General features: G+C 43.1%; 1 protein-coding gene across 1 annotated transcript; it reads right to left on the minus strand.

Annotated features, from left to right (window-relative positions):
- Positions 1 to 1,552: 1,552 nt before the first annotated feature.
- On the minus strand, positions 1,553 to 22,005 carry AMD1 (adenosylmethionine decarboxylase 1). Its single transcript, XM_065681074.1, has 9 exons — positions 21,483 to 22,005; positions 9,770 to 9,856; positions 7,572 to 7,698; positions 6,959 to 7,061; positions 6,088 to 6,130; positions 5,851 to 5,995; positions 4,758 to 4,850; positions 4,528 to 4,683; positions 1,553 to 3,750 (listed from the first exon to the last, which is right to left on the minus strand). The coding sequence occupies exons 1-9, from the start codon at positions 21,611 to 21,613 to the stop codon at positions 3,610 to 3,612; spliced, it is 1,026 nt and encodes a 341-aa protein (XP_065537146.1). The 5' UTR covers positions 21,614 to 22,005; the 3' UTR covers positions 1,553 to 3,609.
- Positions 22,006 to 27,558: the final 5,553 nt, after the last annotated feature.

Consider the following 27,558-nt stretch of genomic DNA (forward strand, 5'->3'; position numbering starts at 1 on the left):
TCCCACACCACCAAAGCATCAGTCAGACTGACAGCCAGCATGCTCCTGGAATCACCCTGCACTCAGACCCGAGTACCAGAGCAGCTTAAATTTATCTCCTTGGCATTAACACATTTCAGTGGAGGGCTTAAGTTTTCACTGAGAGTCTCAAACTACACAAGTCTTAGATCATAGCAGTAGTTTGTGGAATGAGATGTGCTCCTTCTACAGGTGGCAGAAAGTTAGAGACTATTACAGCTGGACACCTCACAAACTCACAAGACTGGAGGGGATTCATCTGACAGCAGCACAGCTGTAGAAAGCACTTCCTACTTCTTTACAGGAGTTTTTATTTCATTGGTTTATTCACAGAAACCAAGTGGAGATGTGGACTTGCAACCAGTTCCATCTCCTCCACTTGTTTATGAGAAATACTAACATCTATCAGAGCTAATGACTACAGCAAGCCTTGCATTTGTGTTGCCATAATGGACAGAATTATGTACATACCATATTCTCATGTCAGTTATCAGCACCATTTAATAGAAGAGAAGATTATTATTGAAGAGAAAAATATTATTGAAGAACACTCCTGAGGTGAAAAATGTGGAGATAAGTTCACAGGACACCTGTAAACTCCAGGCAAAGCTAAAAACAGAAAACCATTTAGACAAATCTTGAGTTTCATGGCAGTCAGTCTAGGAAACAGTTCCTAAAGGGTAGGTTGCTGAGACTGTTAGACATGATCTGCTGATGCGACAAGCTGGAATTACTTCTTTTCGTAGAGGACTCAGGCATTTTCAAGAGTGTTACTTGAAATAAACAGGACTTAACTGTTTAATATCCAAAGTACAATTAGAGAAGTCTAGCATCACAGAATGGGTTCTGTGAAACCAATGAAACCTGTACCCAGACATGAGCAATTTAAAGGTATCAGGACTTCAACAGCAACACAAGTTGTCCATATTTGTGTGACTTTGGGGTATCACCATTGCTAGAGCTTTGCCAAGATGGCTGAACTGCAGGTGTTTTTCCTGCAAGACTGATCGCATGAAACTGATGAAGTCTTTTTGGTTACATCTACTTAGCACTGACATTCCTAGCCACTAGCTTCTTGTCTAGTTTACTATCCAGATTAGATACTTGTGTCAACTTAATCTTAAGAGACAAACTTCACCTTGAACTCTCAAAGTCTTAAACAAAAACTTAAGTACCATACATATAGGTCAGAGTTGTTATTTAAGACCAGTAGAAGAGTTATCCTACTTAAGAATTTTAAGTATTTAATGTTGAAGAAAAATTACAGGTTAGATGAAGACACCAAATCTCAAGTTTTCAGGTGTTCATTTAGGCAAATATTTTTAGCCTCAGTAACAGTATCACTTTCATTTCACTTCCTTTAACATCCTGTCTCATTTTAAACTACTACTATGTTAACAGCTGAGATGCATCCCCTACAAGGGCAAAGTAAATTTAAAGTAATTTCAGACAAGCACAAATTATTTCAGAATTAAACTATCTGGTAGCAGAAAGCATGAAGCGTGAAGAGTAGAATTGCTGGATCATCACTACAAACAATTTAAGCAAACTTTTATTGAAGCATTAAGTTGTGGTACAGATATTTTTAAATGATCAAAGTCTAACACCACAGAAATTATAAACACCATACTCCCCCCATCCTGATCACCCTAGATAGTTCAATAATCCATTCAACAGCTTTCATTTTTATAGCTGAGGCTTATGCTTCTAATCTGTAAATTGTGTACTTCAGTATTACTTGAAAAGGGATCTTCAGTCTTCTTAAAGGACCTCAAGCCAACAAATGTCAGGTCAGTTGGGACAACGTTAAAAAACAAAACCCAAACAAAAAAACCCCACTGAAATATTGGTCCTCAATATTAACACCAAAAAGCATTAGTGCCATTTACAGCATATAATCCATAACATTGGTAAAGAGCAACAATATGTTTAAAAAAAAAAACCCACAAAAAAAACAATCAAGCTGTTCCAACCACTTGATTCCTAACCAAGTAGACTTTAGTTCAGAAGCACTGGAAAAGTGCTTCATTTATAAATATGGGAGGAAAAAAAAAAACCACAAAAACAAAAAAAAAAAACCATTGCGTCAAGCCAGAAAGAGTCAAAACATCACTAGGACAAGAGGGGTAAAAAAAATCATCTCAATTTTGTAGTTAACATGCTGGTCTCACAGCTGTTAAAATCCCAGTATTTGCAAACATAGCTGAAAGTGTGCCAGCTCTTTCAAGCCTGTATATTAGTCAATACCATTAGTGACTTTGAATTACACTTATTCATGCTCTATGAATAGCATTCTACTTCACTTCTGTCCAGGTGTCCCAGACAGTTCTTGTTCTATGCCTTCACTTTAATGCCCTCAAGTCACCATAAGAGGAACCACCTTAGTAGTTAGGAGGAAAAAAACAGATGAAGTCACAACACTCAAATACAACGTAAGTCACATGCACAACAATGTCACAGGACTGTCACAAGATAGAGGCATTAGCTTTGCTTTGAACAACAAAATGAAGTGACACTGGACCAGCTTAGAAGCACTCTTTACAGTTAGAAGTGATAGGTCACAGGTTTTACCAAGAGTAATCCAAATCAATCAACACACCCAGACTGGCAAATCCCACTCCTTCATTAGATCTACCTGCCAGCACGCAGGAGCACCAGCCTCTTAGTCTGACATAACTGGTGATTAGGAAAGAAAATGTCTGGTGCCAAAATAAGCTTGCACTTTGCAGAGCTGTCACACAACTACACCGAAGCACTTACAGCCTCATTCGGCATTTCCCCTATCAAGCCTTGGACCTTCTTTGAATTCTGCCATTGTGTAGTAGTGTGACACTCAGGGATGTGGACAGATAAAGAGGCATTAAGGTAAGATGAAGTTTTACCAGCATTAGTACCGAGACCCAAGTTTCTAAAGGTGAAAGACCAATGCATTAGCCCAGTGCTGCAATACAGCTGAGCAAATTCCTTTAAGCTTTATTAGAACATGAAAAGTCAGTCTGATTTAAAAATAAATCAGCCACCACTTGTAGTAGCAAAACTATTTGTAACTGTTTTAGGAACTTTTTCCAAACATGGACATGTTAGTGAGGAATCAGTTTCATTAGAAATCATAAAAGTTTGTCAAAAACTGTTTTAGACTGAAATCATAACATAAATGAAAAAAGTGACAATTTAACAGAGAACTGTCCCCAGTGAGCAGGTGGAGGCTAAAGCCTAATGAGGACGAAAGCCTTGTCTGTGGGGAATTTTTGGTGATACCTGGAGAAAAACTATACTGTGTGCAATTCTACCTGAATCATTTTTACAAGTGTTGTAAAGTTTCATACAGTAAGATTTTTCTACATGCACTTCAATTTCACAGCAAGAGTGGCATAGAGTACCTAAACACAGAAGAGAGCATTCATGCAAGATATCTAACTCCTTGATATAATAATGCATACAATTCAAAATGGTTATACTATGATTACACCTAGGGCTTTCCACAGCTACAAGGTGGTGGGAGTGGAAAGCATGGCCCCCTGAATCATTAACTAGAAAGCAACCACCACCTTCTATATGGTATTTCTTTTTGCGCTTTTTCTTCATTCTTAATCAACTATGCTGTTGCTGGCGATTTTTTGTGAAACTGGTAAAAACAAAATTGTAATCACTGAATTGGGCAATCTGGTGATCAAGACGTTTAAACCCTTCAATCTTCTGGGCAGAAGAGAACACCGTACGACATTTAGAGCTCTAGAAAACAAAAGAGTGAAAGAAGTCACTTTTGTAAACTTAGCATTCAGAGATCGCAAAGCATGTATTTTACATGTGGTTCTTGTGATACTCCAGGGAGAGCTTACAGCAGCCTTCCAGTGACTACAGAAAAGCTGGAGAGGGAATTTTTACAGAGGCATGTAGTGCCAGGACAAAGGGGCGATGGTTTTAAACTGAGAGTGTAGATTTAGAGATAAGGAAGAAGTTCTTTACTGCATGGGTGGTGGGGCACTGGCACAGGTTGCCCAGAGCAGCTGTGGCTGCCCCATCCCTGGCAGTGTTCAGGCCAGGCTAGACAGGGCTTTGAGCAACCTGGTCTAATGGAAGGTGTCCCTGCTGATGGCAGGCGATAGGAACTGGATGATCTTTAAGGTCCCTTCCAACCATAACCAGCCTAGGATTCTGTGACTAGCTGGCAGCATCACCATAGTACAAATGACAGCTGAAGCTAAATCCAGAAAAATACCAAAGCAAGAAATAATGCCTATACAGAACTGCACAGGAAGGCATTAGAGTACTGAGATTGAGCTGCCCTATTTTAATATTTTCTTAAGTTTCCTGGAGATCAGATTTAGTACGTACCAAAGCAATACCAAAGAATATTTCTACTTTCCAAAGCAACCACCATGCAAACAGAGATAAACTGTAAACTGCTAATGCTCCAGTAAAAGAAAAAAAACCCCAAACAAACTCTACCCTTGCTTTGTTTGTGCCTGTGCATTTCAGTGTCTGACCACCTAATGTAAAAAATCTCACCTGATTAACAAAGAGGGTTGTCACAAATTTTCCTGGCTTGAAAACCTCTACGACTTTTCTTATCAGATCATCGTAAGAGGTCTGACTGATGTTTGTTTCAAAACTAACATAAGAAAACTCTGGTTCTGGAGTGATGTGAATAGTCCAGTAAGTTCCCTGAAAAGAAAAAAAATATTACCAAATAGCAGCTATTTATTTTAAAATTAATTATCGCTAAGTGTGAAACTTACATCCGATTTCATCCCATTCATTGAATACCCACAAGGATTGAACATTGTAGCATCAATAACAGAACCTGGTATCAGGTCACGAATTCCACTCATCTGAAATAGAAATTAAAATTGCACCATTTAGTTTATAATACACCCTTACACTTGTTTAGCTTTAAATCAAAGGCAGATGAACAATTTAGGTAACACGACACCAGAAGTCTCCCAGTAACAAGTCAGTTTGATAATGTATACCACTGTAGATGAACTTGTTTTGCACCCTGTCACTTACCAAGTGACTGAGTGACAAGCTGCATACAAGCTATCAGGTACACTGCCTCCTACTGAACCAAGCTGCATACCTCCAAGACAAGGGAACAGCTTAGGATTCTAAAATAGCATTGTTTAGTTGCTTCTTCAACTAAAATGGAAAATGGAGCTCCTGTTCAACCAGTATCCAAAGTGAAGGCTGTTACCATTTACCCCAGAGTAACAATATATTCCTTTAGAATGAAGTACAATCCAAAGCACTTTGATTTTCCACATGGTAGTTGAGCTACAGCCAAATCTCAATAGCAAATACAGTATGAGAAACAAAGCCTAAGATGAAAAACCAGATCAAGTCAATGTACTTGTCAGAGAAACTTGTTTATGTCACAGGACCTTCCCATTGGAATAAAGAAGCAAAACCATCAAGTTACACTTAGACCTTAGCCCTCCCCAGCCAAATGGCTCCAGGATTTAACCTTAACTCTGATACATAGATTCCCACGGCATTCATTATCTTCAGTCTAAGTCTTACTCCTCCTAATCTCCATCCTTTAGCAGCAGTTACTCAATTGTGGTTTTATTTCTACTTCATTTTCCAGAAGAAAAGCTTCCAATCACATAAAGCACTGCAAATTGCTCCTCTCAACAGATTAAAGCCGGGGCATTAAAAATGTGAAATTATACTCCCCGAAACATTCTAGATTTAAATTAGATCCCCAAAACAGCAATCTGACCATTTCTATGGCATCTTGTCTAGCTCAAAAATAAACCTTGTATTGAACGGTAAGTGAAATACTTTATTGCCACATCTCCCCCAGAATGCTTAGTTTTCAAGTGAACATACACGAGTGACATCATTTGCAGTAACACCATCTTTCATGTAGAACTGGTCCATAACTACTGGGTCAAGCTCACTCATCAGAATTTCCAGTGTCTGATCAGGCTGATTGGATATCCGACTCTCTGGGAAATCCAGGGTGTACAGGTACCTGCATAAGATACAGATCATGTATGTAATAAATACTAGGAGCACCAAGTTCTACTCTAAGGCCCAAAGATTTCAAAACCTCCACATACATACCAGCAATCAGAATTCATACGCCCCATGCAATAAGCTGCTCCATCTAGACAAGGAAAAAAGTCTCCAGTTAATGCACAACAACTAATCCTTTATGGAAAAGTTTAGCTTAATTTCATATTTAAAGACAGAAGCCTTCTGCAGAACACTAACAGTGCACTGATACAGTCAGCCTCTCCATCAAATAACCAGGCATTTAACTTTAGGAATGTAAAGCCAATAATCAGGAAAACAGGCTCCCCCAGAGGGTGGCCTGGGCACCCTAGTTCAGAGTTTACTACCAGGAAATTCGGATGACAGCTTTGGCTTTGCATGGACAGAAGCCCTGGCACTCTTAAGCATCTATTTAATGAATTTATGATTAACATTTATTTTCAAGGTAACTTGGGCAAGTACTACACCATTCATGTTCCTTGAGAAAACTTCTGCCAGTTAAAATTCAGTGTTATTCCTGTAGGCTTTATATTGTATAAAATGTTTAAATTCAGTCTTTAGTGAGTGACTTCCCCAAGAAAAGCTTACTTTTTTCTTCAGCATATTAGTTGCCTTAAATTAGCATCCTACCTTTTTAATGGGGCATTATATAATCCAGTAAGAGCTGGATTCTGCAAACTGACTTACTACACTCCATTTGGAAGTCTTCAGACTTCAGTTAAGGTACTAACTGTCAAGTTTTGTAGGATTTAAATTTTGATCTTGGCAAGTTAAGTGTCTGAAAAGCAAAAAGTACTGACAGCTTTTGATTTTTATGCAGCCCAAGGTTGTGCTGCCTGCAGAACTGCAAGGACTGAGGAATGAATGGCCTGGCAGTCTCTATGTGTCACTTCTCACTTCACACAAGCTGCACAATTTTGCTTAAGTTTCATGAACTTACTTGGGAAAATTTCATTAAGAAACTCTACTTCTTCCTGGAAATTCCTATGTGGGTACTCCTGGTGGGAAGGCTTCATGAAATTCTTACGTGAATAAAAGAAGCTCTGAAAAAAGAAGAAAAAAAAGAGTGCATCATCACAGCTACTGAACATACCTATCCACCTTGAATATAAAGATCTACAAAAATGCAAGCACTTAGCATAAGCTTTCACAGGTCCTAAGCTTTCATTGTCAAAACACTGCTACCTGTATTTCCATTTCAGAGGCATACGGTTATTCCTAGCTTAATTTCTAAGCCTCAGGAAACACCTCCAAATCTGTTTTCCACAAGAAAACATCCATGATTTCCGCACTGACAACACAGACATGGAAGTCTTTCACCCCTAAGTAGCCTTAACTCAGCACACTAGCACTCGTAAATTAGCATCCTTTAAGAGGAAAACAGAAGGCTGAATCCTGCAGCAAAGTAAGCAATCTTAAATTGCAATTTTCCCATTATGGGAAGCATAGATGGCAAAGTAAGTTTCAGAATATTTAATAAAATCAGTGAATTTGGAATATTCATAAAAAGCTTCACACATTCTAAGAAAGATGAAGCATTTCTGACACCTTACCTGAATTGAGTCAAACCCACTGTACTCCCTAGCAAGCTCCAACAGGGGAACCAGTGCTTGCAGTAAGAGGGTGGTACCACACGTCTTCAAAATGAAACGTCTCTTGGAGACAAACATGCTACTCTCACTGTAAAAAAAAAAAAGATGTGTTAAAAACATATTAAGTGCTTTACATAAAAGCCAGGAGACACTAGTTAGATCTTGCTTCTCATCCCAACCAAATGCATTACTGTCAGTGAACATTCAGCATACGGTACATAAACAAGGTGGGCAAATGGATCAAACCAAGACACTTCAGCTAACATTTGAGAGCTGTTCATGGTTTCCTGAAACAAATACCTGCAGCAAGTGTGATACTGCACAGCAACCACACTTCAAGAAGAGAGGTACTACATGTGTTACATATCCTCAATCTATTCAAGGAATTACAAACACGCTGTGAAGCAGGTACACAACAGACATTCTATTTAATTTCTTAACCCAGACACAGAACAAACTTGAAATCTGATTTACTTGGGTGAAATAAAGCCTATGAAAACATGAACTCAAAAAAGGCAAAAGCCTTCATTTCATAAACTGCCTGCACCTTCTCCTGCAAAATAGTAAATCAGCACCTATCTACAAGAACAGGAAGCCTCATAATGAAAGTATAGCCATAGCTATAGGATATGCCTTACACGTAAGATTCAGAAGTTAACTATACGTAAACCGTAAGTCAGATACTTAACTACAGTCCCACTGAACTGGAGACAAGTATTGATACTACATCTAGAACATTTAAACGTGTGTAAGAAGTATCAAGTATCCTCTCACCAAATAACTAAACAATGGGAATACAAGTCTAGCTTGAACAGCATTCCAAACCGAGTTTAAGAATTCAAAGGTTCTATTTTATCCAGCACACAGTTGTAATGAGTTACATTCATTTCAGAATTTTGTTTCAAATACACAAAGCTTCTGGAACTAAGACTTCAGCATGGTTTCTTGGACTAGCTTGCTTAGCCCAACCTTGCCCTCAAGACAGTCCTTCAGAGTACAAAAGCTTCAATTTTTGTAATCTGAAGTAAAGCAGAAAATGTCACTGTGTCTGTGAAGTTCATGTACAAAAAGCATGAAAGTGTTTAAGATGAAAAACACATGGCTAACGTAGCATCCTTACAACTAACTGCTGAACAGCACAGAAACTCCAGGATTTTGGAGAAGCTACATTTTCACAGATGTCCTTAGCTCAGCTGCAGGAGCTGCTCCCCTTGACTGCACTGTCTGGAGGTAAAGCCAATCCACTGGTCAAGTTTTTGCTGATCCAAAAGTGACACCTACATGCACTATTCTGCTGAAGGTATCCTAAGCCTCTTAACTAGGGAGACTTATTTATCTCTGGACAAAATTCAGCCATCAGGTGTAGAAATACCGTGCCTGTGTCCTTAATCTTTAGCTAAAGAAAAAAAGACAAAAAAAACCCAAAAAGCTTTGCTCTCGTGAGACTTCACTTGGAGGTCTCACGGTGTACAGTTCTGGTCTTGTCAACTTAAGAAGGTCATGGAGCTGTTTGAGCAAGTCCAGAGGAGGGCCACGAGGATGATCAGGGGACTGGAGCACCTCCCGTATGAAGACAGGCTGAGAAAGTTGGGGCCGTTCAGCCTGGAGAAGAGAAGGCTGCGTGGACACCTCACAGCAGCCTTCCAGTATCTGAAGGGGGCCTATAGGGATGCTGGGGAGGGACTCTTCATTAGAGACTGAAGTGACAGGACAAGGGGTAAGGGGTTAAAACTTACACAGGGGAAGTTCAGGTTATATATAAGGAAGAAGTTCTTTACTGTGAGGGTGGTGAGGCACTAGAACAAGTTGCCCAAAGAAGTGATAAATGCTCCATCCCTGGCAGTGCTCAAGGCCAGGTTTGAGAGAGCCTTGTGTGGGATGGTTTAGGGTGAGGTGTCTCTACCCATGGCAGGGGGGTTGGAATTAGATGATCTTGAGGTCCTTTTCAACCCTAACTATTCTGTGATTCTATGATAACTATGAAAACATTTCCACTACTGAACAGAAGCATGGCAGTACTATGCTTAGCAGACCCCTACAAACTGTAGTGACAAAAAGCAGGATCTTCACCCAAGACTAGATTCTCAGGCAAGTGGATCCCATACAACAGCTTTAACTTGTTACCTCTTGGAGACTAAAAGAATAAACTAGTGGCTTACCTGAGTACATAAGCTTCCTGCTTGTCAGTTTTTGTCACACTTATGATCAAACAATGCACATTCTCCAGAAGTTTGTCCCACTCAATCCTGTAAAGAAATTAAAGAACACAAAAAGCCGGTTAAACAAACTGAAGCTTTGTGGAACCCTGGGTGAAAAGTATAGCCCAAACCAAGACTGCAGCTCCTGTCTTGAGTTGCTGGGTCTGAGAGCATGAAAGGCAAAGACTTTTTATACAGGACCTGTACCACAATACAGTAATATCCAATTCTTAGCTCAAGATCTGTTAGTGTAATCTGCTACACAAGGACAATTGTCCAACTGCAATCCCAAGCACCTAATCAGGCAAATCAGGATAACCTTAAATCCTGCATCCCATATGTACTAAGATAAAATTCATTGTTGTAACTTAAGGCATGCTTTAGGTTGAGTCTCCATGTACTTCAATCACAGTAGCCATTGGCAGCTACTAGAGTAACAAACCAGCAAGTTAACATGCTTTATTTGCCCAGCTTGGACTCAAGTTGATAGTTTTTTTTTTTAGGGCTGGTTTTCAATTAAATTATCTCAATGACCTGAATTTCTCTTTGATCAATCAGCCCCACAGAATTCTTTCTCTGTAGAAAGTATAGAAGACTTGTAGCAAATAGTTTGCAATATTACACTTACAAGGAAATAAACTGAACTGTTTTCATATAGTGCGAGTTGAAGCTACAGTGCTAGATTTCAGTGTTGTGGTAAGAATTCAGTATTATTTCAATTCAATTACTTGTTCTACGAGGAATTTTATTAAAAAAAATTAAAAAGTATCAAAATCAAAGGGCTCAAATTAAGCCCAAACACTTCCAAGTACTCATGGGCAATGACAGACCAGGGCAGGGCAGAATAAATTTGGTTGTCACTTCAGTCTTGTATCTACACCAGATCAGTAGAATCAAATATAGCAGGATTTGCTATAAAGCAGACAGGAACAGGTACAGCTTCCTCAAATTGCAAAGTTACAGACTGCCAGCTGCCCTACTTCTCTCACGCCTCCCTTCCCACAGCATACTCCACTCTGTGATGGCTCTTGCGCTCAGACCTGTCATGAGCCAAGAAATTTAGTAACCCAGCTTAAAACAAAGCTGCCCATCAGGGCTGGAACAAATACAGGACCCATTGCAACTGGCAGCACAAAACTGCCATATCATCACCAAGCAAGCTATTAGACTAGCTCAAGCTGCCCATGTAACTGTCAGCCTAATCCTTCCTCAGAAGTTAGGTCGCCCTCCCCTTGACACTACAAAAGCACTGTAGCTGTATTTCAGGACAGAGCACTCACTGTTAATTCTATCAGGAGAGTTCCACCAGCAGCCACCATCTTTCCCCTTGGAAAACGAGTCAGTTTACAAAGTTGAAGTTTCAGACTCTGCTGTACATACAGGCAAAATATCCATATGTTCTTTGCTTCTCTAAACACCAACAAATGTCTTAATCTCTCCCTCACTCAGGAACGCCTCTTGAAACTAAATTCTGTACCTTCACTAATACGTAAGTCTTTTACCTTTGAAAGTGTATATTACACTAAACCAGGATATTTATACAGAAGTCAACCACAATATACTTAAATGAGACTTGTGCTCTGGCCTCCTTTTACTCAAGACTGAAGCTATTAAAAACATGTTTAAGTGAATCCTACACATCTTAAAATCCCTCAGGATTAAGTGTCAAGCTGAACAAGTTTCTGATCTCGGCGATATAGCTAGATACTTCAAATCAAAGTCAGGTTTCCCCTACCTCCCCAGTTAGTGAACCTTGATGAAATACTCCTCTGCAACTACAAACATGGCAGCCCAAACCACTTGAACCTGCATGTCATTAAAAAAAAAAAAAACAAAAAAACCCCCCAAAAAAACCCCAAAAATCCCTCCCCCAACCCCCCCCACAAAACCCAAACCCCACCCAACAACAAAAAAAACGCCCCACATCACGCCACAAAATCAAAAACACAGCCTGTTTTTAATGCTCAGTTGAAGTCCCACACATTTATTCAGCTCTACACTTATGCCACTGACTTGGGTTTAGCTCTGTTGCTGATACTCAAATTTACATGAAAATGCAAGTGTCTACTCATCTCTGAAAAACCTGGAAAATGCAAAGAGTGAAATAGTTTATACTATACCTAGTTTTTAAATGCTCCCAGACAATCATGCTATTTTGCTGAGGACTGAAGGACATCATTTTCTCTGTAAGCTACAGCACACCTGCATAAGTTGGCCAGCCTTAGTATATTCCCTCTAGCATCCTATTATACTCTTCCGATAAACTGAATTAGGTAGCATGTCAATTTGTTCAAATCATTCCAGCATCACTACTGGTGATATTTCATCTGCCATTAAAGATGCGCCAAGTGTCTGACATAGCACTTAGGGAAGATGAGGCAGAGCTCCCTTACACTGCCTGATGCCGAGCTGCAAGTAACCCCATTTGTACATTACTACAAATCTGATTTTGTACTTGTATAAATCAAAGGGCATGTAACTATCTAAGCTTTGCAAGAGCATAATTCTTGGCCTTCACAAGCTTCTTGCCTAGTCAGACAGTCAAACCCTTACCATTATGTAGACAAGTGAGGATTTTCTTTAAGTATCACTGTAGTGCAGTTCCACCCAGACACCTCAGGAAAATGGCTCATTTAAGTTTGTCACATATTAGCAGAGAAAAATATAACAACTTTGGTGTGCAAGTAGTCCAGCAATGAGGGATCAGTATAGCGCACTAACAATAATACAGTATTGCATGTGAAGTCCAAAGCCTAAGGAAGTCCCTACACTTGTTAGTACTACAGCTGGCATTTAGATACTACAGCTGCAATTTGCAGTTGCACAAGACTTTGTTTCTTAAAACTTTGCTCAATTCTTCACTATTTCACTACAGAAACCACAGCTAAGCATAAGCTACATCTTCAGGTGTTGAACCTTTAAAGGAATAAAGGACAAGTTCATAATTTGATCTATTTAGGAAATAAAGCCTTCAAGTTGAGGAACATAAAAGACACCAGGCTTGACTCAGCAGCAGACATGTAACAGACTAAAAAAGGGTTGCAGCACCCAGGATGAGACTTGGGAGAAGTTTCGCAGTGATACTGTCCTGCACCTTATGTATTTTAAGGTTAAGCACAGAAAATTACAGAAAAGCCATTAAAATGCTGGATTTGATTTCAGTATCATCCATTTAAACAAGATTACCTTAGTATTTGACATTTTCCATTGTTTAAAGCAGAGCTAAGGAAGAACATCTGTGACTACTTTGTACCAAGCAGACAGAGTTCACCAGAAGCCTAACTCTTGCATTTCTTCCTTTTCTTTCATCTGTGTAATTGTTACTAGAGACAAGCAATGCCCATCCACACTTACTGTAGATACAAGAAAATCCACCTTAAAAAAAAAAAAAACCAGGATTTCAATAGTTATCAGTACATGTATTGCAGCTGATCCTATTTCATTTTAGCAAATGAGAAATATCCTAAAAGTTAGTAATTGGGAAATACTTGATAACTTTACTACTTATTTCATAACTGACTGTAACTGGCAAGCAGAGCCTCAACCTGAAGAAAGAGAATCAAAGAGACTATTTCTCAATAAAATGCTATCATGAGCTTCTGCTCTTCAAAATACCCCTCTCAATGCTGCTTCGACATAGGAATGGTATTACTATGTCCAAATCACTTCCCATAGCCAGACATCAGAACAAGCCCAGACACTTTCAAAACTTTTCTCCTATACTCAAGCCAAGCATACTAGCTAAGTTAAGTTCTGTAGCAGAGCTGTATCCATTGGAACTCCAAACCAAAAATGCATTTGTGACCAACTCCTCACTGTTAGGTAGGCTTATTTCACACTTCATTCCAAAACTGTAAACTTCAAGTAACTGCCACCTACCAAAAGCCAAAATAGTTTCTCCAGCAAAGTGTGAATCTGAAATGGTTGCACATGCTCAGAGAATACCAAATTAAAATGGAATACATCTACTCAAATGTGAAAAGGAGTCCACACTTGAATAGTAGAAAGCTGCTTCTTCTATACTTAACCAGCAGAACACGCAAGAGAAAAAACATAGCAAGCTCAGCAATCTACTTTACACCTGTGTTGCAGTATTTAGTGCCATATTGGCACAGCCTTGTTACCAGAATGCAAACAACTTTCACGCAAACTGCCACCTAAGTATATCAGTACAGGAAACCTATCAGAACAGAGAAGCGTTATAATTTCAGGAACTATGCTTTGAGCTTTTAATAAAATTAACAGTCAACAAACCCTCTCAGCCAAGTTAAAAACCATGTTTGCTCCCTTATTTCATATTTCTGAGAAATAGAGGATGAATAAGCCATGAATCAAGTTTCCTTTGCCAGGTCAATGGCTCGATGTCCAGCTGGAGACCGGTAACGAGTGGTGTCCCTCAGGGATCGGTGTTGGGACCGGTCTCGTTCAACATCTTCGTCGCTGACATGGACAGTGGGATTGAGTGCGCCCTCAGCAAGTTTGCCGATGACACCAAGCTGTGTGGTCCGGTTGATACGCTGGAGGGAAGGGATGCCATCCAGAGGGACCTTGGCATGCTTGTGAGGTGGGCTGATGCCAACCTTATGAAGTTCAACCATGCCAAGTGCAAGGTCCTACACCTGGGTCGGAGCAATCCCAGGCACAGCTACAGGTTGGGCAGAGAAGAGATTCAGAGCAGCCCTGCAGAGAAGGACTTAGGGGTGTTGGTCGATGAGAAAATGAACATGAGCCGGCTGCAGTGTGCGCTCGCAGCCCAGAAAGCCAACCGTATCCTGGGCTACATCAAAAGGAGTGTGACCAGCAGGTCGAAGGAGGTGATCCCTGCCCCTCTACTCTGCTCTTGTGAGACCTCACCTGGAGTATTGTGTGCAGTTCTGCTATCCTCAACACAAAAAGGACATGGAACTGTTGGAACAAGTCCAGAGGAGGGCCACGAGGATGATCAGGGGGCTGGAGCACCTCCCGTATGAAGACAGGCTGAGAAAGTTGGGGCTGTTCAGCCTGGAGAAGAGAAGGCTGCATGGAGACCTCATAGGAGCCTTCCAGTATCTGAAGGGGGCCTATAGGGATGCTGGGGAGGGACTCTTTTTCAGGGACTGTAGTGACAGGACAAGGGGTAATGGGTTAAAACTTAAACAGGGGAAGTTTAGATTGGATATAAGGAGGAAATTCTTTCCTGTTAGAGTGGTGAGGCACTGGAATCTGTTGCCCAGGGAGGTTGTGAGTGCTCCATCCCTGGCAGTGTTCAAGGCCAGGTTGGATGAAGCCTTGTGTGGGATGGTTTAGTGTGAGGTGTCCCTGCCCATGTCAGGGGGGTTGGAACTAGATGATCTTGAGGTCCTTTCCAACCCTAACTATTCTATGAGTCTATAAATGATACTTTTGAGTGGAAGTTACTGGCCTCTTCTGAGCCTTTACCTTCAAGGGTAGAACAGGTTCTTAACACAGGAGTCTAGTATATCAGGCAGTAACACAAAACTGCTGTTTCACACCAACTGGGAAGGCAATAACAGCAATTTAACAAGATAAAAAACTACATCAGTAAGTTCTTCCTATCAGCAATTAACAGCTTCTATACAAGCATATCATCCCACCACCCCATTAACAGTACCTTGCTAAAGCAGCCTGAACAGCAACGGGAAGAAAAGCTGTTTTGCAGTAGGGCAGGAATTCTTAGGAAATAAATCCTATGAAACTCTTGCAGACAGCTCAAGCTGCATACATACTCTAGCACAGCTTTTCATCAAGACAGCTGACAGGTCTATAGTGATCACAGCAATAAGCATTTTCATCTTTAGTGTAAGATCTTGTTTTAAAAGCAAGCATTCAACTGCAGAGCAGAGCAACTTTTTATTCCCTCAAGTTTTTTTAGGAGCCAGATATATCAGTTACCTCATTAGCAGGCTACAGTTCAGTAGGCAAATTCCTACCGATGCCACGGTCCAGAGCAGTCAAACTCAATGCCTTGCCTAAACTGACAATGCAGAGAAGATGTAGCCAAGGCACACGGAAGCTGGCTAAGTATCAGTGTCGGCTGTTGCAACATTAGTTCCATGGATCCTGAAACAGGTAGATAACAGTACAGAGCAACTACACAAAACCTACAAACTCTTTAAAGCACCTCCTACCAGCTCATGTATTTCATGTAATTCACATGCAGACAACTGCATGTGAATTATTTCCTCTGAGAATTATAACCGAGTCTATAAATTGCTGTTTAAGATGGATTATCTTTAACTATGTCCACACCCTGAGACACAAGGCACTGGCAACTTGATAATTTTACCTCAGCAGTATCTGTGGAGTGCACAAAACCCACACCCCCTCTATACGCTCTGAACATAGATACATAGAAAGACTGCCTGCATCTCCTTTACCTTTAAATTAAGAAACCTTCCAGGGACACACACTTAATCTTGAATTAAAGACAGGCATCTGAATAGAAAATTGCATCCAAAATGCTCCTTAACTAGAAGGTCCTAAGCCAACTACCGAGAAGTTCCCAAAAATTCCAAAATGACATCAAGATATTTCAGCAATAGCACAAAGATGGTCCCAGATAGTCCTTTAAAGTCAGCACGCTTCTGTTGCAGGCCTTTTATTATTGCAGTTACGGCTGTATATATGGAATGGCAACTCCATGCTTTACATCCAAAAGTATTTAATGGATATCCCTGACACTCAAAAATGTTTAAGGAAGCATGAGCTCCAGTAGGCACAGCAGGGCTTCCACAAGACTTACAGACAAGATTCAGGGCAAGTTTGAAAGTCATCTTTTCCACAAGAAACATACTGTAAGGCAAGCAAGTATCTACCATAAGCCTCAAATCTTTCTGTTCTCCTGGCTGACTAAACAGCCATTAGAAAATCCCTTTCAGGAATACACCAGTAGCTACATATTTTAATAGGATGCTTTACGAAGTCTCACTAAGGGACCAGATTTTTGACAAAGTGACTAACCAAATTCTTTAGCAGTTTCAGTAGTAAGGTGGGAAAAAACCAAAAAGCCTTCAACAGAAGTCTTAACTTCCTGCATAGCAGTATCACAATCAGTAGTAACAGTAATAGTGTAAAAGGGCTTGCTTCCTTTGTATGAAAGCATTCTTTCATTACAACTGAATCACAACCATTTTACCTCCGATTTTGAACTTGTTCACTGAATCTAGTTTATGAATATCAATTTTGATGAGGAGAAGCCTGAATTCTTACATTAAGTGCTCCAGACTACCCTTCATCTCCACATAAAGTTTAGCAAGCACAATGACAGAAGCTCTTATCCTGGCACAACCCTGCCATCTTCGCAGGCTCCACACAGAGCAGTGCTACACCGTTTTGTTCCAAAGCACTCAGGATTAAGAGCAGGGCAGGGCTTATGGCCCAGCCTCCTTGTACATTCACTGTTTGAGACAGGCAAATACCACTGCTCTTATTAGGACGGGGGGAAGGGGTGGAGGTGCAGCGGCACTGCAGCACTGAGTTGACTCAGGCTATAGGGTGCAGTACAAAGCAAGCATTTACAGGACTTATCAGATGTTTGGCTGTATTGGTGCTTGCAAGTTTCCATGTAGCACAGAATGAGAATCTCATGTCACTGTCACTTCCTTTTGCTCATCACCACGCTTTTTTTTTTTTTCAGTGTCCTGCATGTCCACATAATTTAGACAAACAGAAAGCACACTAAAGGTCCATAAACAAGTTTAATTTCAGAGTATTCTTCAGGGTTGAATGCTTTAGATATGGACTTTTAACACTTGCATCATTAACTTATGTTTTAAACTTCTGTATGCTCCAGATACACCTTGAGATTGGAAATGCATAGCTGCACACCATCTCAAGAAATAAACAGATTATTTTACTGTGGGGATAGTAGAATGCACTAGTAGAATTCCAGGGCTTGTGGCACAACAGTTTTAATTTTAGCAAACTTCTTTTATATACAGTTCAAGGCTATTATTTAAAATAAACATGCTTTATGAAGCACAGTTGAGAACAAGTACTAAAGTTAAAGCAAATCATTTTGACACCACCAAAACCATTAACTCCATTCCACTTCTGTGCACAAGCAGATTAGGCATCTTCAGTGCTTGCCATTATTTCACTCACAGAACTGATTAGCAGATGATACACCCCACCTGAACAGCAAAGCCTATGTTCAAAGCTTTTTAAGTTTATAGTTGAGAACTTTACCGAGTGTATTAAAACAGTATAGATCTCTTCTGAAACACTTTACACTTACCCCAACACTTCTCTAGCAACAGGCTTGCCCACAGGAGGAGGAAAAAACTCAAGTGAAAAAAACAACCACTTAATTGCATCAGTTCTTGAGCTTTTTTCCTTCTCCCCCACTCCCCCCAGGTGATATCCAGCAAAGACTTTAAATATCCAATTCCTAGCAAGCACAGGCAACATGGATTTTTTTTTTAGGTTTGAACACCAGCTTAGTCATTCAGTAGATGAATGGCTCACATTTCAGTACTAAGCAGGTATTACAATACAAAAGGCAAGCTCAACTAGTTTGGAACTTGACTCTAATTTAGCTATTGTTCTACAGTTTCAGCTTTGATTTCAAGTTCAACAGAACCAGCTTATTCAATCACCTTTACAGAATTAGCAGAGGGTTATGCTGCAAGTCAGATTTTTTTTTTATTTGCATCTATCAACTGCAGTAATTCAATTGACAGTGTTCCCAAAGAGAATGTTCATGCTAGCAACAGAGAATCACTGATCATTGCTCCCAGACACAGGTTAACAGCCATTTTCAGACATGTCACAGCTTCCTACCAAGAAGGTACACAGCTTCAATTAACATCTTGTATTAAGAACCACTTAACACAGAAGCCTTCAAAGCTTGTTCACCATTCTGAAACTGTGTTAAAGACCACATTTCACAGCTAACAGTTTGTATCTACTCTATTAAACCTTCACAGCCATATCTAAACCATACAAAAACTGTCACAGTACCTGCCTTGCAATTACATTTAATGCTCCTGAGCAGTTTCAGAAGTCTGAAGTTCCATAAAGATGAGACTGAGCTCACAAGCAGAACACCAGCAAGCACGAATGTGTGAATGAGGAAAGCATCTGCAGAATGCCATCTCTAAACCGGATTGTATATTCAAACTCTAGCATATAAACACAAAGTCAAATGAGTATTTTTTGAATCCTCCACATTTCAAGTGGAACAAGATGAATCCTGAAGTGCCTACATAACTCAGATGAGCATGTATTTCAGCTAGGATTTGCAATAGTCTTCCAGGATTGCCTGATCATTGACTACACAAGCTGTTACCCTGTGATAATCTGCTACATCACTAAATCTCAGAAGAACTGTATAATCACATCTAATTATTTCCATCTTAAGCACATTACTCACAAAGGTCTAAATTCAGAAATCTGAAAGTTACATGAAAAAGCTACCTCAGTACGCCAACAGGTCACCACCAAATGTATTCTTCAGTGCTCCTGGCATAGCCGATATGAAGCCTCCGCTACCCATGAGCTAGTGTTGTGTATATACACACACACACACACCCCCAACATGGGGGGAAAGGGAGTTACCTGCCTACTGGGAATTCAGATCTTTGGGTAGTTAACTCTAGACATATATAAACACAAAAATTGCTGAGAAACACCAAAGGAAAAGACAAATAGCATATGCTGAACATCTTTCAAAGGCACACTACTATCATTAACGCGTTCCAAACAGAGTACATTACAGCAAGGCGGCCTCCAGGCTACCTGACCAGACCAGTGAGTAACAGTAACACAGAAGCAGATCTGGATACACTGAAAACACCCACCGGCTACTATCTGAATCTGAAAAGCTGAGCACTTTACTATACTGACAGCTACTGAGGTAAGTAAAACCTTCAAATTCACCCTGCACAAGACAAGCCTACTTCTTTCTTTTCAATTATGTTAGTTAATTACATTTACATACCAATCCTGTCACCCCTGCAAACCAGTACATAGTTCCGGGTCTATTCTAGGCTATATAAGCCAACTTTGCTCTGTAGCCTGCAGCTACTATCTTCTTACACTTTTTGGACACTTCCACCAGAACACAATTTTCTGGAGCTCTACACTTGGACTCCAAAGTGTTCTAGGCCAGGCTGGACAGCGCTCTAGTCTAGTGGAAAGGGCCCCTGCCCATGGCGGGAGGGGGGGTTAGTACTAGATGACCTTTAAGGTCCCTTCCAACGCAAAGCATTCTGTAATTACTGCAAGTGTTTCCAGACGGCCCCCGTATAAAACACCGTACCGGTGTGGCCAGGCAGGGTCCCGAGGAGGAGCGGCCTGCCGGCAGGTGCCTCCGCGGCAGTGCGCTCGCAGTGCCGCTGAGGCGCAGCTCCGCCGCGGGAGGAGCCGCGGAACACGTGTGCGCAGGAGGCCGCGCGGGCCGCGGCCCGGCGCCCCCCCGAGTGGCGGTGGAAGAAGCGCCAGCGCATTCTTCACATGCCCATTGGGTGACGGGCGCGGGCCCACCCCCTGGCGGCGCCCCGCTCCCATTGGCCCGGCCTCCTCAATGGGGGAGCGGGCATCGCGAGCCGGGAGCGGAACCGAGACACTCACGTGCAAACCGCGGCTCCCGGAAAGGGGGGGATCCCCCGCCGCCTGCCACGCCACGGGGAGACACGAGAAGGGCTCCCGCCTACCGCCCGCGTCCCCCTCCCTACGTGAGGGCCGCCGTACGAACCTGTGCAGCTACACGGCGCCGAGAGCGGCCGCGAAACCGGCCATGTGAGGGGATCATCAATCCTCGTCGCGACAGCAAGAGGGATCTCCCTTTTCCCCCTTCCAGCTTTCATGAGCTGAGAACGAGATTCCTACCCCCCACTCCCCGCAGTACCGCACAGCCGGTCCCAACGGGCAGCGATTTTCCAAGCCTTCCCGTCCCGAAGCCGACCGGCGCTAGATGCCCCATCGTGAAGAGACCCGCGGCTCAGCCACTGCCAGCCGGCTGCCCGGAGGCGCGGCGACCGCGGGGGCTTGGTGCAGAGGGGTGGGCGCCGCTGCGATGCCCCCGGCCGCTAGCAGCACTGCGACACTCCGCCACCCGCGCCCCCCCCCCCGCAGGCACTCCTGCCCGGCGCGGCACACGCCCGGCGCGGCTCTCTTCTTCCCGCCTCCACATGTTGCCAGCAGGCACCGCACGGGGCTGCACGAGGTGGCGGCACGGAATGGCTTCCACGCCGTCCCCGGCACTGCCATTTCCCTCTCCCGGCCCCCCCGCCGCCGCCCCTGCCGGGACTAGAGGAAGCTCCCTGCCTCTGCGGGAGAGGCTGGGGGTGGGGGGGGTCCTCTGGAGGGCAGCGGAAGGTGACCCCCTGCCCTCCAGCGGCTGCGGCGACCTTGGGCCGGCGGACAGGAGAGACCGGGGCTGTCACTGAGGGAGGGGGAAGGAGGCCGGCAGCCGCGCAGGGGCCGAACCCGCCGCCGCCGCCACCGGCTGTGCCGAGCCGCCCCGGAACCATCCTCCCGTCCGCCAGCGCTGCCGCCAGCCCGCGCCATCTCCTCTCACCCGCTCTCGCCTCCACACCCAGCTCCGCACCGCTGCCGCCGCCACGCCCGGGCCGGGCCCCGCGTGCGCCGGCCATTCAACGGCCCCTCCCGCCCGCCGGCTGCTAAGGGCAGCGCTCCTACCGCCCCCCGCCCGCCCCGGCCGTTAACGGACCTGGGTATGGTGCGAAGATCGCCGGACCCCTTGCTCTGGTGCGGCTCCTGCTGCGCGGGCTGCTGCCGGGCGAACCACACCTCCAACAGCTTCTCGGTCCCTTCGAAGAAGTGTGCACCGTTCTCCTTCATGGTGAGACAACTCGGCAACCAACAACCACAGAAATTAACGACAACCAAACTACCGCCCCCGGCCGCTACCGTCTGCCGCTGCTGCACGAGCTGCGCTGCCGCCGCCGGGTCCCAGTCCGTCCCGGGCGGGTTTCACCTTCCAGGGGATTTGCTTAATATTAATAATAAAAAACAAATAATAATAAGCAGGATTATTTTTTTTTTTTAACCAGCGAGAACCACCCGAGTGCGCGGCGGCGGGTGCAGCGTGAGCGTATGTGAGAGGGTTATAGTCCGAGCGGGGGTGCGGGCGGGCAGGCGATGCGGTTCGGTTCCTTGTAGTCCGTGTGTTCCCCTGTTACAGAGAAGAGCGTTGAGCGAGCGCTAGCTAATGTCGCCGGCCATACTGTGTAAGCGAGGGACTAAGTGCGCATGTAGCCCGCTTTATACTCCACAGATAACCGCATCACGTAGGATCGCGCTTTCCCATTGGGCTGCCGCCGCTCGGGCCCGCCGTACCCCGCTTCCCATTGGAGAACCTTGATGCCTGTCGAGGCATATGCCGGTTTCTCTGGCCCCGCCCACTGCAGCCCGCCTGCCCGCCCGCAGGGAGCGGGAGCGGGAGAGCGGGCGGCGGCGGGGCTGAGGCGGCAGGGCTGAGGCAGCGCCCGGGGCCGCCGTGTGGCGGGCGCGCCGGGGCCGGGCCGCCCACGGGGTGCGGGGCTGGGGAGCGGGGAGCGCCGCGCCGACTGTGGTCGGCAGTGAGCGATCCGTGCGGGTGCGAGGGGGAGCAGGGCTGAACATGGCCGAGAGATGACATGGGAGCAAACCCCGGAACAAGTACCGCCTAGCGAAGAGCAAGCCCGAGAATAAAGCCTCTTCTCGGGCCGAAGCCGTAACGCTCCCTCTGCACCTACCGCCCCTTGCCTTTGCGCTGTCTCTATTGCTAGCTAGCGAAGGGGAGGCTTCGCTGAGCGCCCAGTCGGAATTCTCATCCCCCTCTTCCCTTCCAGGAGCTCTGTGTATGTGACCGAAAGTAAGAAGTTATAATTTATATGCGTGTAGAAATGCCCGGGGAGGGCATGTGGAGCTCTGTGCCACACGGGAGAGGCAGCGTTTGCCGGATGGAGCTGGTGTGTGCGCGGACGCAACGATTTAACTACCGGCAGTATTAGTATTTCTTGTATCTAGAACGCATTGTTGGAAACAGCTTTATGGTCTTTTAAAACATTTTTTTTTCATCTCTATATATACAGCAATGTGCATCAATACTTTATAATTCAGAATTGCAAGCGAGTCATCCCAGCGAGGAACAGAAAGTACTATCTGCCCCAACGAGCTTACAGTATAAAGCACACGACAAGCAGCAGCAGATGGCTGAGGACAGATGAATGAGTCCCTACTAGGAGACAGTGAGATAGTATCAGAGAACATAATAGGCAGTGGGCTCTGTCCACTCTGACTCACTGAGTCCTTGAGTCATTCCCAAGGCAGCTGGATGTGAATCATTCCCTAGGTGGCTAGTCGCCACTGTATGCTCCCCGAACACAGCCTTACAGCTGGCAGAGGAACATGTCCTCCAGTCCTGTGGTTTCACTGGCTTTCATTAACTTGTTACTACCATGAAAAAGGTCTTCCGTTTATTTCTGCCTGCACACTGCCTTCTTCTTTGTGCGGATACAAGCACTCGCGAGCTACGTAGTGGACTGCATCAGGTTTAATGGAACTACTTAGTTTTAAGCATGGTTAATAGTTTTTAATTGTGATCAGATTAGTGTGCATCAGTTTCCCAAGCTGATTCACATCCCAGCTACATAAATGCTCATGTTGGTATAAGTAAGAAGTTATGCTTGGACATGCACAAGAAATTTTGGATGGGGACTTCAGGACCGCTTGTTTCAGTAGCCACAATGAATTATAATTGGCTTAAAGTGCTTATGAAACTACAGTTAAGAGTTTGTGGACTCTGTCCAGCCATCTTCCCCCCCCCCCCCCTTTTTTTTTTTTACTATCAGTCCCCCCATCCTTGTTTCTGGATCTGTAACACTTGTTCCTAAGTCCTGTGTCCTGCTGCTTTAATGTTAGTCTCTGGTTTTCACTCAGGTACTCAGTCCTGCTTTCTGCTTGCAAGTGATCTGCGTGTCACTGCCAGATGTCTTTTTCTTGTCTTGGATCCTGTCTTGTATGGAGTCTCTGATTTCCTGATCTTTAACTGTAGTGGGGTCTCACCATGTGTCTTGGACTACGTGCACACAAACTTCAGCACTTCCTGAAGTCTAACTGTGCTCGTCTGCCCCATTTAACTACTGCTTCCCCTGACTTTTCCAACTTAGGACTTCAACCTCTTCTCACCTGCCACCAGACACCAGCCGGAGAGGGCCTCACCTACTAGCTGTGACTGTTGTCTTGTGGTTTGAAGGCACACTGATCATGTTTCTAAGACATTCCAGGCAAGGGCAAGACTCAAAAAAAAAAATGAAATCAGTTCTTTTTTATCTCTAGGAAGCATTTTGGTATGAAGGAGAACCTATGGAATAGTGTGAAGTACTCGTCTGAAAGTTTAACAAGGGACAATACAGCCCAGTATCGTCAGCTGACATGAACAGGGAAATGATCTCAATGTTGAGTAAGATGGAACAGTGAAAGAGTTTGAAAACAAAGACAAGTACTTTGTCTGATGTGATAGAAAAGTAGCAGGGTGATGTAGTGTATTTGGAGCCAGAGTATGGCTATGAACACCTAAAAAGAGATTTATATTCATGCTGAAGACTGCAGGCCTTCCTTCAGGAGAGGCTGGGTTGCTGACAGATACACACAAAACAGGTGGAGGAGGGAAACACTGAAAGCTCTTTTTTGAACTTGACTGACAACTAGACATGAACAAAGTATTGTCTGAGAGACAGGCTGAGGTTTCAGGAAGGACAGAAGGAGATTGTTGTGGATTAGAGCGAGGTTCTGTGAGTCATCGTTGGAAAGATGGTCGCTGAATTCATGTTTACAGCTGAGATTATCCAGGGATAAAGGGCAGAACAGGAGCTGAAGGACTAGCAGGTTTGAAACTGTCCTTTCAAAGGGACTGCACTAATTTAACTAGAACAGTTTTAAAACTGATTTAATAACATTAATCAGACATTTGAATCTGGAGGAAGGAAGGTTTGGGAGGACAGGAAGACTCAGATATCATCATATGATTGTGAGACACAGGGCCAAAAATTGTTTATGATCTAGTTCCGTTGTAGTGAATCGCTGGCACAACAGGTATATTGCCCTGTGCGCAGGAGGAAATCAAAACATAGTAAAAAACTGTTGTAACTACATCAACTCCGTTTGGCATTTTTTTTATGTTAGGTGTGTGACCAAGCCCACCAGTCAGAGCAGTTCAGAGTTCCTGCATGCCAAAACAGAGCTTTGGGACAGTCAGAAGTGGGATGCAAGCCTGTATGCTGCCAAAGCTGCTCCCCATTTTCGTTGCTAAACCAGCTGTGGAACACAGAGCTCACGGAGTTAGCATGAAGCAATGTTTGTTCTTATCCATATTCTTGAACAGGGCAAGCTTGGTGTCAATAAATAATCAAGTCCAGAAAGAAAGATGAGAAAGTATGAATGTTTTATTGTACTGAAAGGACAATGATGAATTCAGTATTCTTATCCAGTCTCTTTACACTTTCCCAGTAGCACAAAGGGGCCGTAGAGTTCTTGAAATGTCTCCCTTGGGAATACTCCTTCTGTAGAGGTTTCCTCACTTTGAACAGCTATTTCGAGCTGCTGCAATGATCCATAGGGGGCTGTGGCAGCAAAGTAATCTAGAGCTGCCAACTTACATGAGAGGCATTGCCAAGAAAAATGAAGATTCAAATATGGAATAAAGCCGCCTTTACCAACCCTCCACCCAATGGGCAGCAGAGTTGTGCTTGCTCTTTGTGAAGGGAAACATTTATTGTTAATATTTATGTAAAGGTTATGTTACGCTAATTTTATGCAACCCCAGTGTGTGATAGTGAGAAGCAGAAACTGCATTGTGCTGCGAGGAGGAGCATTTTTGCTGTCTTCCTCAGTTGTTTTGATGGTTGCTACAAAAAGAACAGAAAAGCAAGTTGCTACAGAGCCAGCGTAGGCACAGAGAATGCAGGACTTTCAAGGCATTTTTTTCTCTTCTTTCAAACCCAAAAGCACTCATCTCTAATATTGCCAACCTGGCACTGCTCCTCTGTTCCCATTCTGATTTACTTGCCCCACTTCTCAGATTTCTGCTTACGAACAGGACAGCAACCGCAGCCAACTTCACAGTTCAGAGTCAAAAGTTGTGGAACAGAATTTCTCAGCAAATCTGGGCTGTTCTTCTACATGATAGAAATCATAAATTGTGTCATAGTAACAAGCAGCAATGACCTCAAGCTATTTTTAGTTCAAAATAGTCACTGTGGGCACCTCATATGATTATTTCCTAGTAAATAAATGAACTTATTGTCTACAACCAGCCAATATCCTTCTAAATTAAATGAGGAAAGTAAATACAAAGAGTTGTCCTTTTCTGAAAGCCTTTTCAGGATGCCATTATCCGAAGTTTTCTCTGCAGTTAGTTCAGAGTTGACTGATAATTTAAATGTAGTACTGCCACACAGTTTATCTCCTGAAAATGGCAATTGCTGACAAAAAAATCGACAACTAAGTAAGTCCTGTAAAATTCTGTGTAAGTTAAATCATGACAGTAGAAGTAGCATACATTTAATACTTGGACATTTATATCATGTTTTATTGGAAACATGAAATCACCAAAGCTTCCTGAAATTTAGCTCTCATATCCAGCAACAAATATTTGGCAAATAGAATAATCACTCAATTACATCTGGAAAAGGCGAGTGAAATAAAAAGGCTAGGAATTTCAACTTTTGCCTAAGCTGTAATTGCTCTTAGTTCATGTGTGTTCTGCAGGCCTGGATGTCACAGTGATGGGCTATAAAAACACCACTGCTGGAATGAACTGCATTTTTGGTGACAGGTGTGAAATTTGCTCCTCTGCATTCACCTGGCGGCAGCAGACCCATGAGCTCATGTGCTAATTCCTTTCACAAACGGGGTGGGAAGGATGTGGTCTTTTGGACAGGCTGCATTCATGCTGTTTAGTTCTGCCCTACCTTTGCTCTGAATGATGCTTTTCCGCACACTCCTGCCGTTATCTAAACTGTCTCTGCTCCCATGTACAGTCATTGTACTCATTAAAAAACATGGCAGTGTTTGTTACAGATCAATAGGGAAGTGCAGTTTATGTTTTGCAGGATTATCTTCCATCTGTCTTGATTTCATATTCTATAGCACTACAGTCCTTTCTTTTAATGTCTTTTGTTTATGGGAATGAAGAATCTTTTGTGTTGTTTACTTTTCACATCTTTTTGGAAGTCTACCTCAGTTTGACTTTTGGCAATTTTCACTTTATCCTTCCTTTTCTTGATCCCTTAGAGAGCATTTCCTTTCTGCTTAATCATTTTTCCCATTTTGTAAATGTTCTGGGGTTTGCTTGTGGGTATTTATTCAACTAACTCTCTTTGGTAGAAATTTTCCTGCTTTCTCGAGACACAAAGTCTGCATACTTATATCCCTTTCACTTAATTATATTATCCTCAATATTTGAATTCCTCAGTCCCTGACTTCACAAGTGAGTTCCTTTGTTTATTAAAGCTTGTCCTTTTGAAACTGAGAATATTGTGTACTTTTGGAGTAGAAGATCTTACTATGTTTCCCTAAAACAGTTTTGACCTAATCGAATTGTTTTATATCATCTGTTGTAGCCCTCTTTTGTCATTAGTGTTAACTTCTTTTTTTAGGCAATGACTATCATGCCTATACACTTTTTCATATGCATTTGATTAATTCAGTGCACTGAATGCAATAATGAATGTAATTTATAATGTAAGGATTACAACATAAATGTTTTGTCTTTTACCTACGAAGTTTACTTATAAATGCTT

Source organism: Lathamus discolor, chromosome 5 (genome assembly GCF_037157495.1).
Source record: "Lathamus discolor isolate bLatDis1 chromosome 5, bLatDis1.hap1, whole genome shotgun sequence".
NCBI classification, from domain to species: domain Eukaryota; kingdom Metazoa; phylum Chordata; class Aves; order Psittaciformes; family Psittacidae; genus Lathamus; species Lathamus discolor.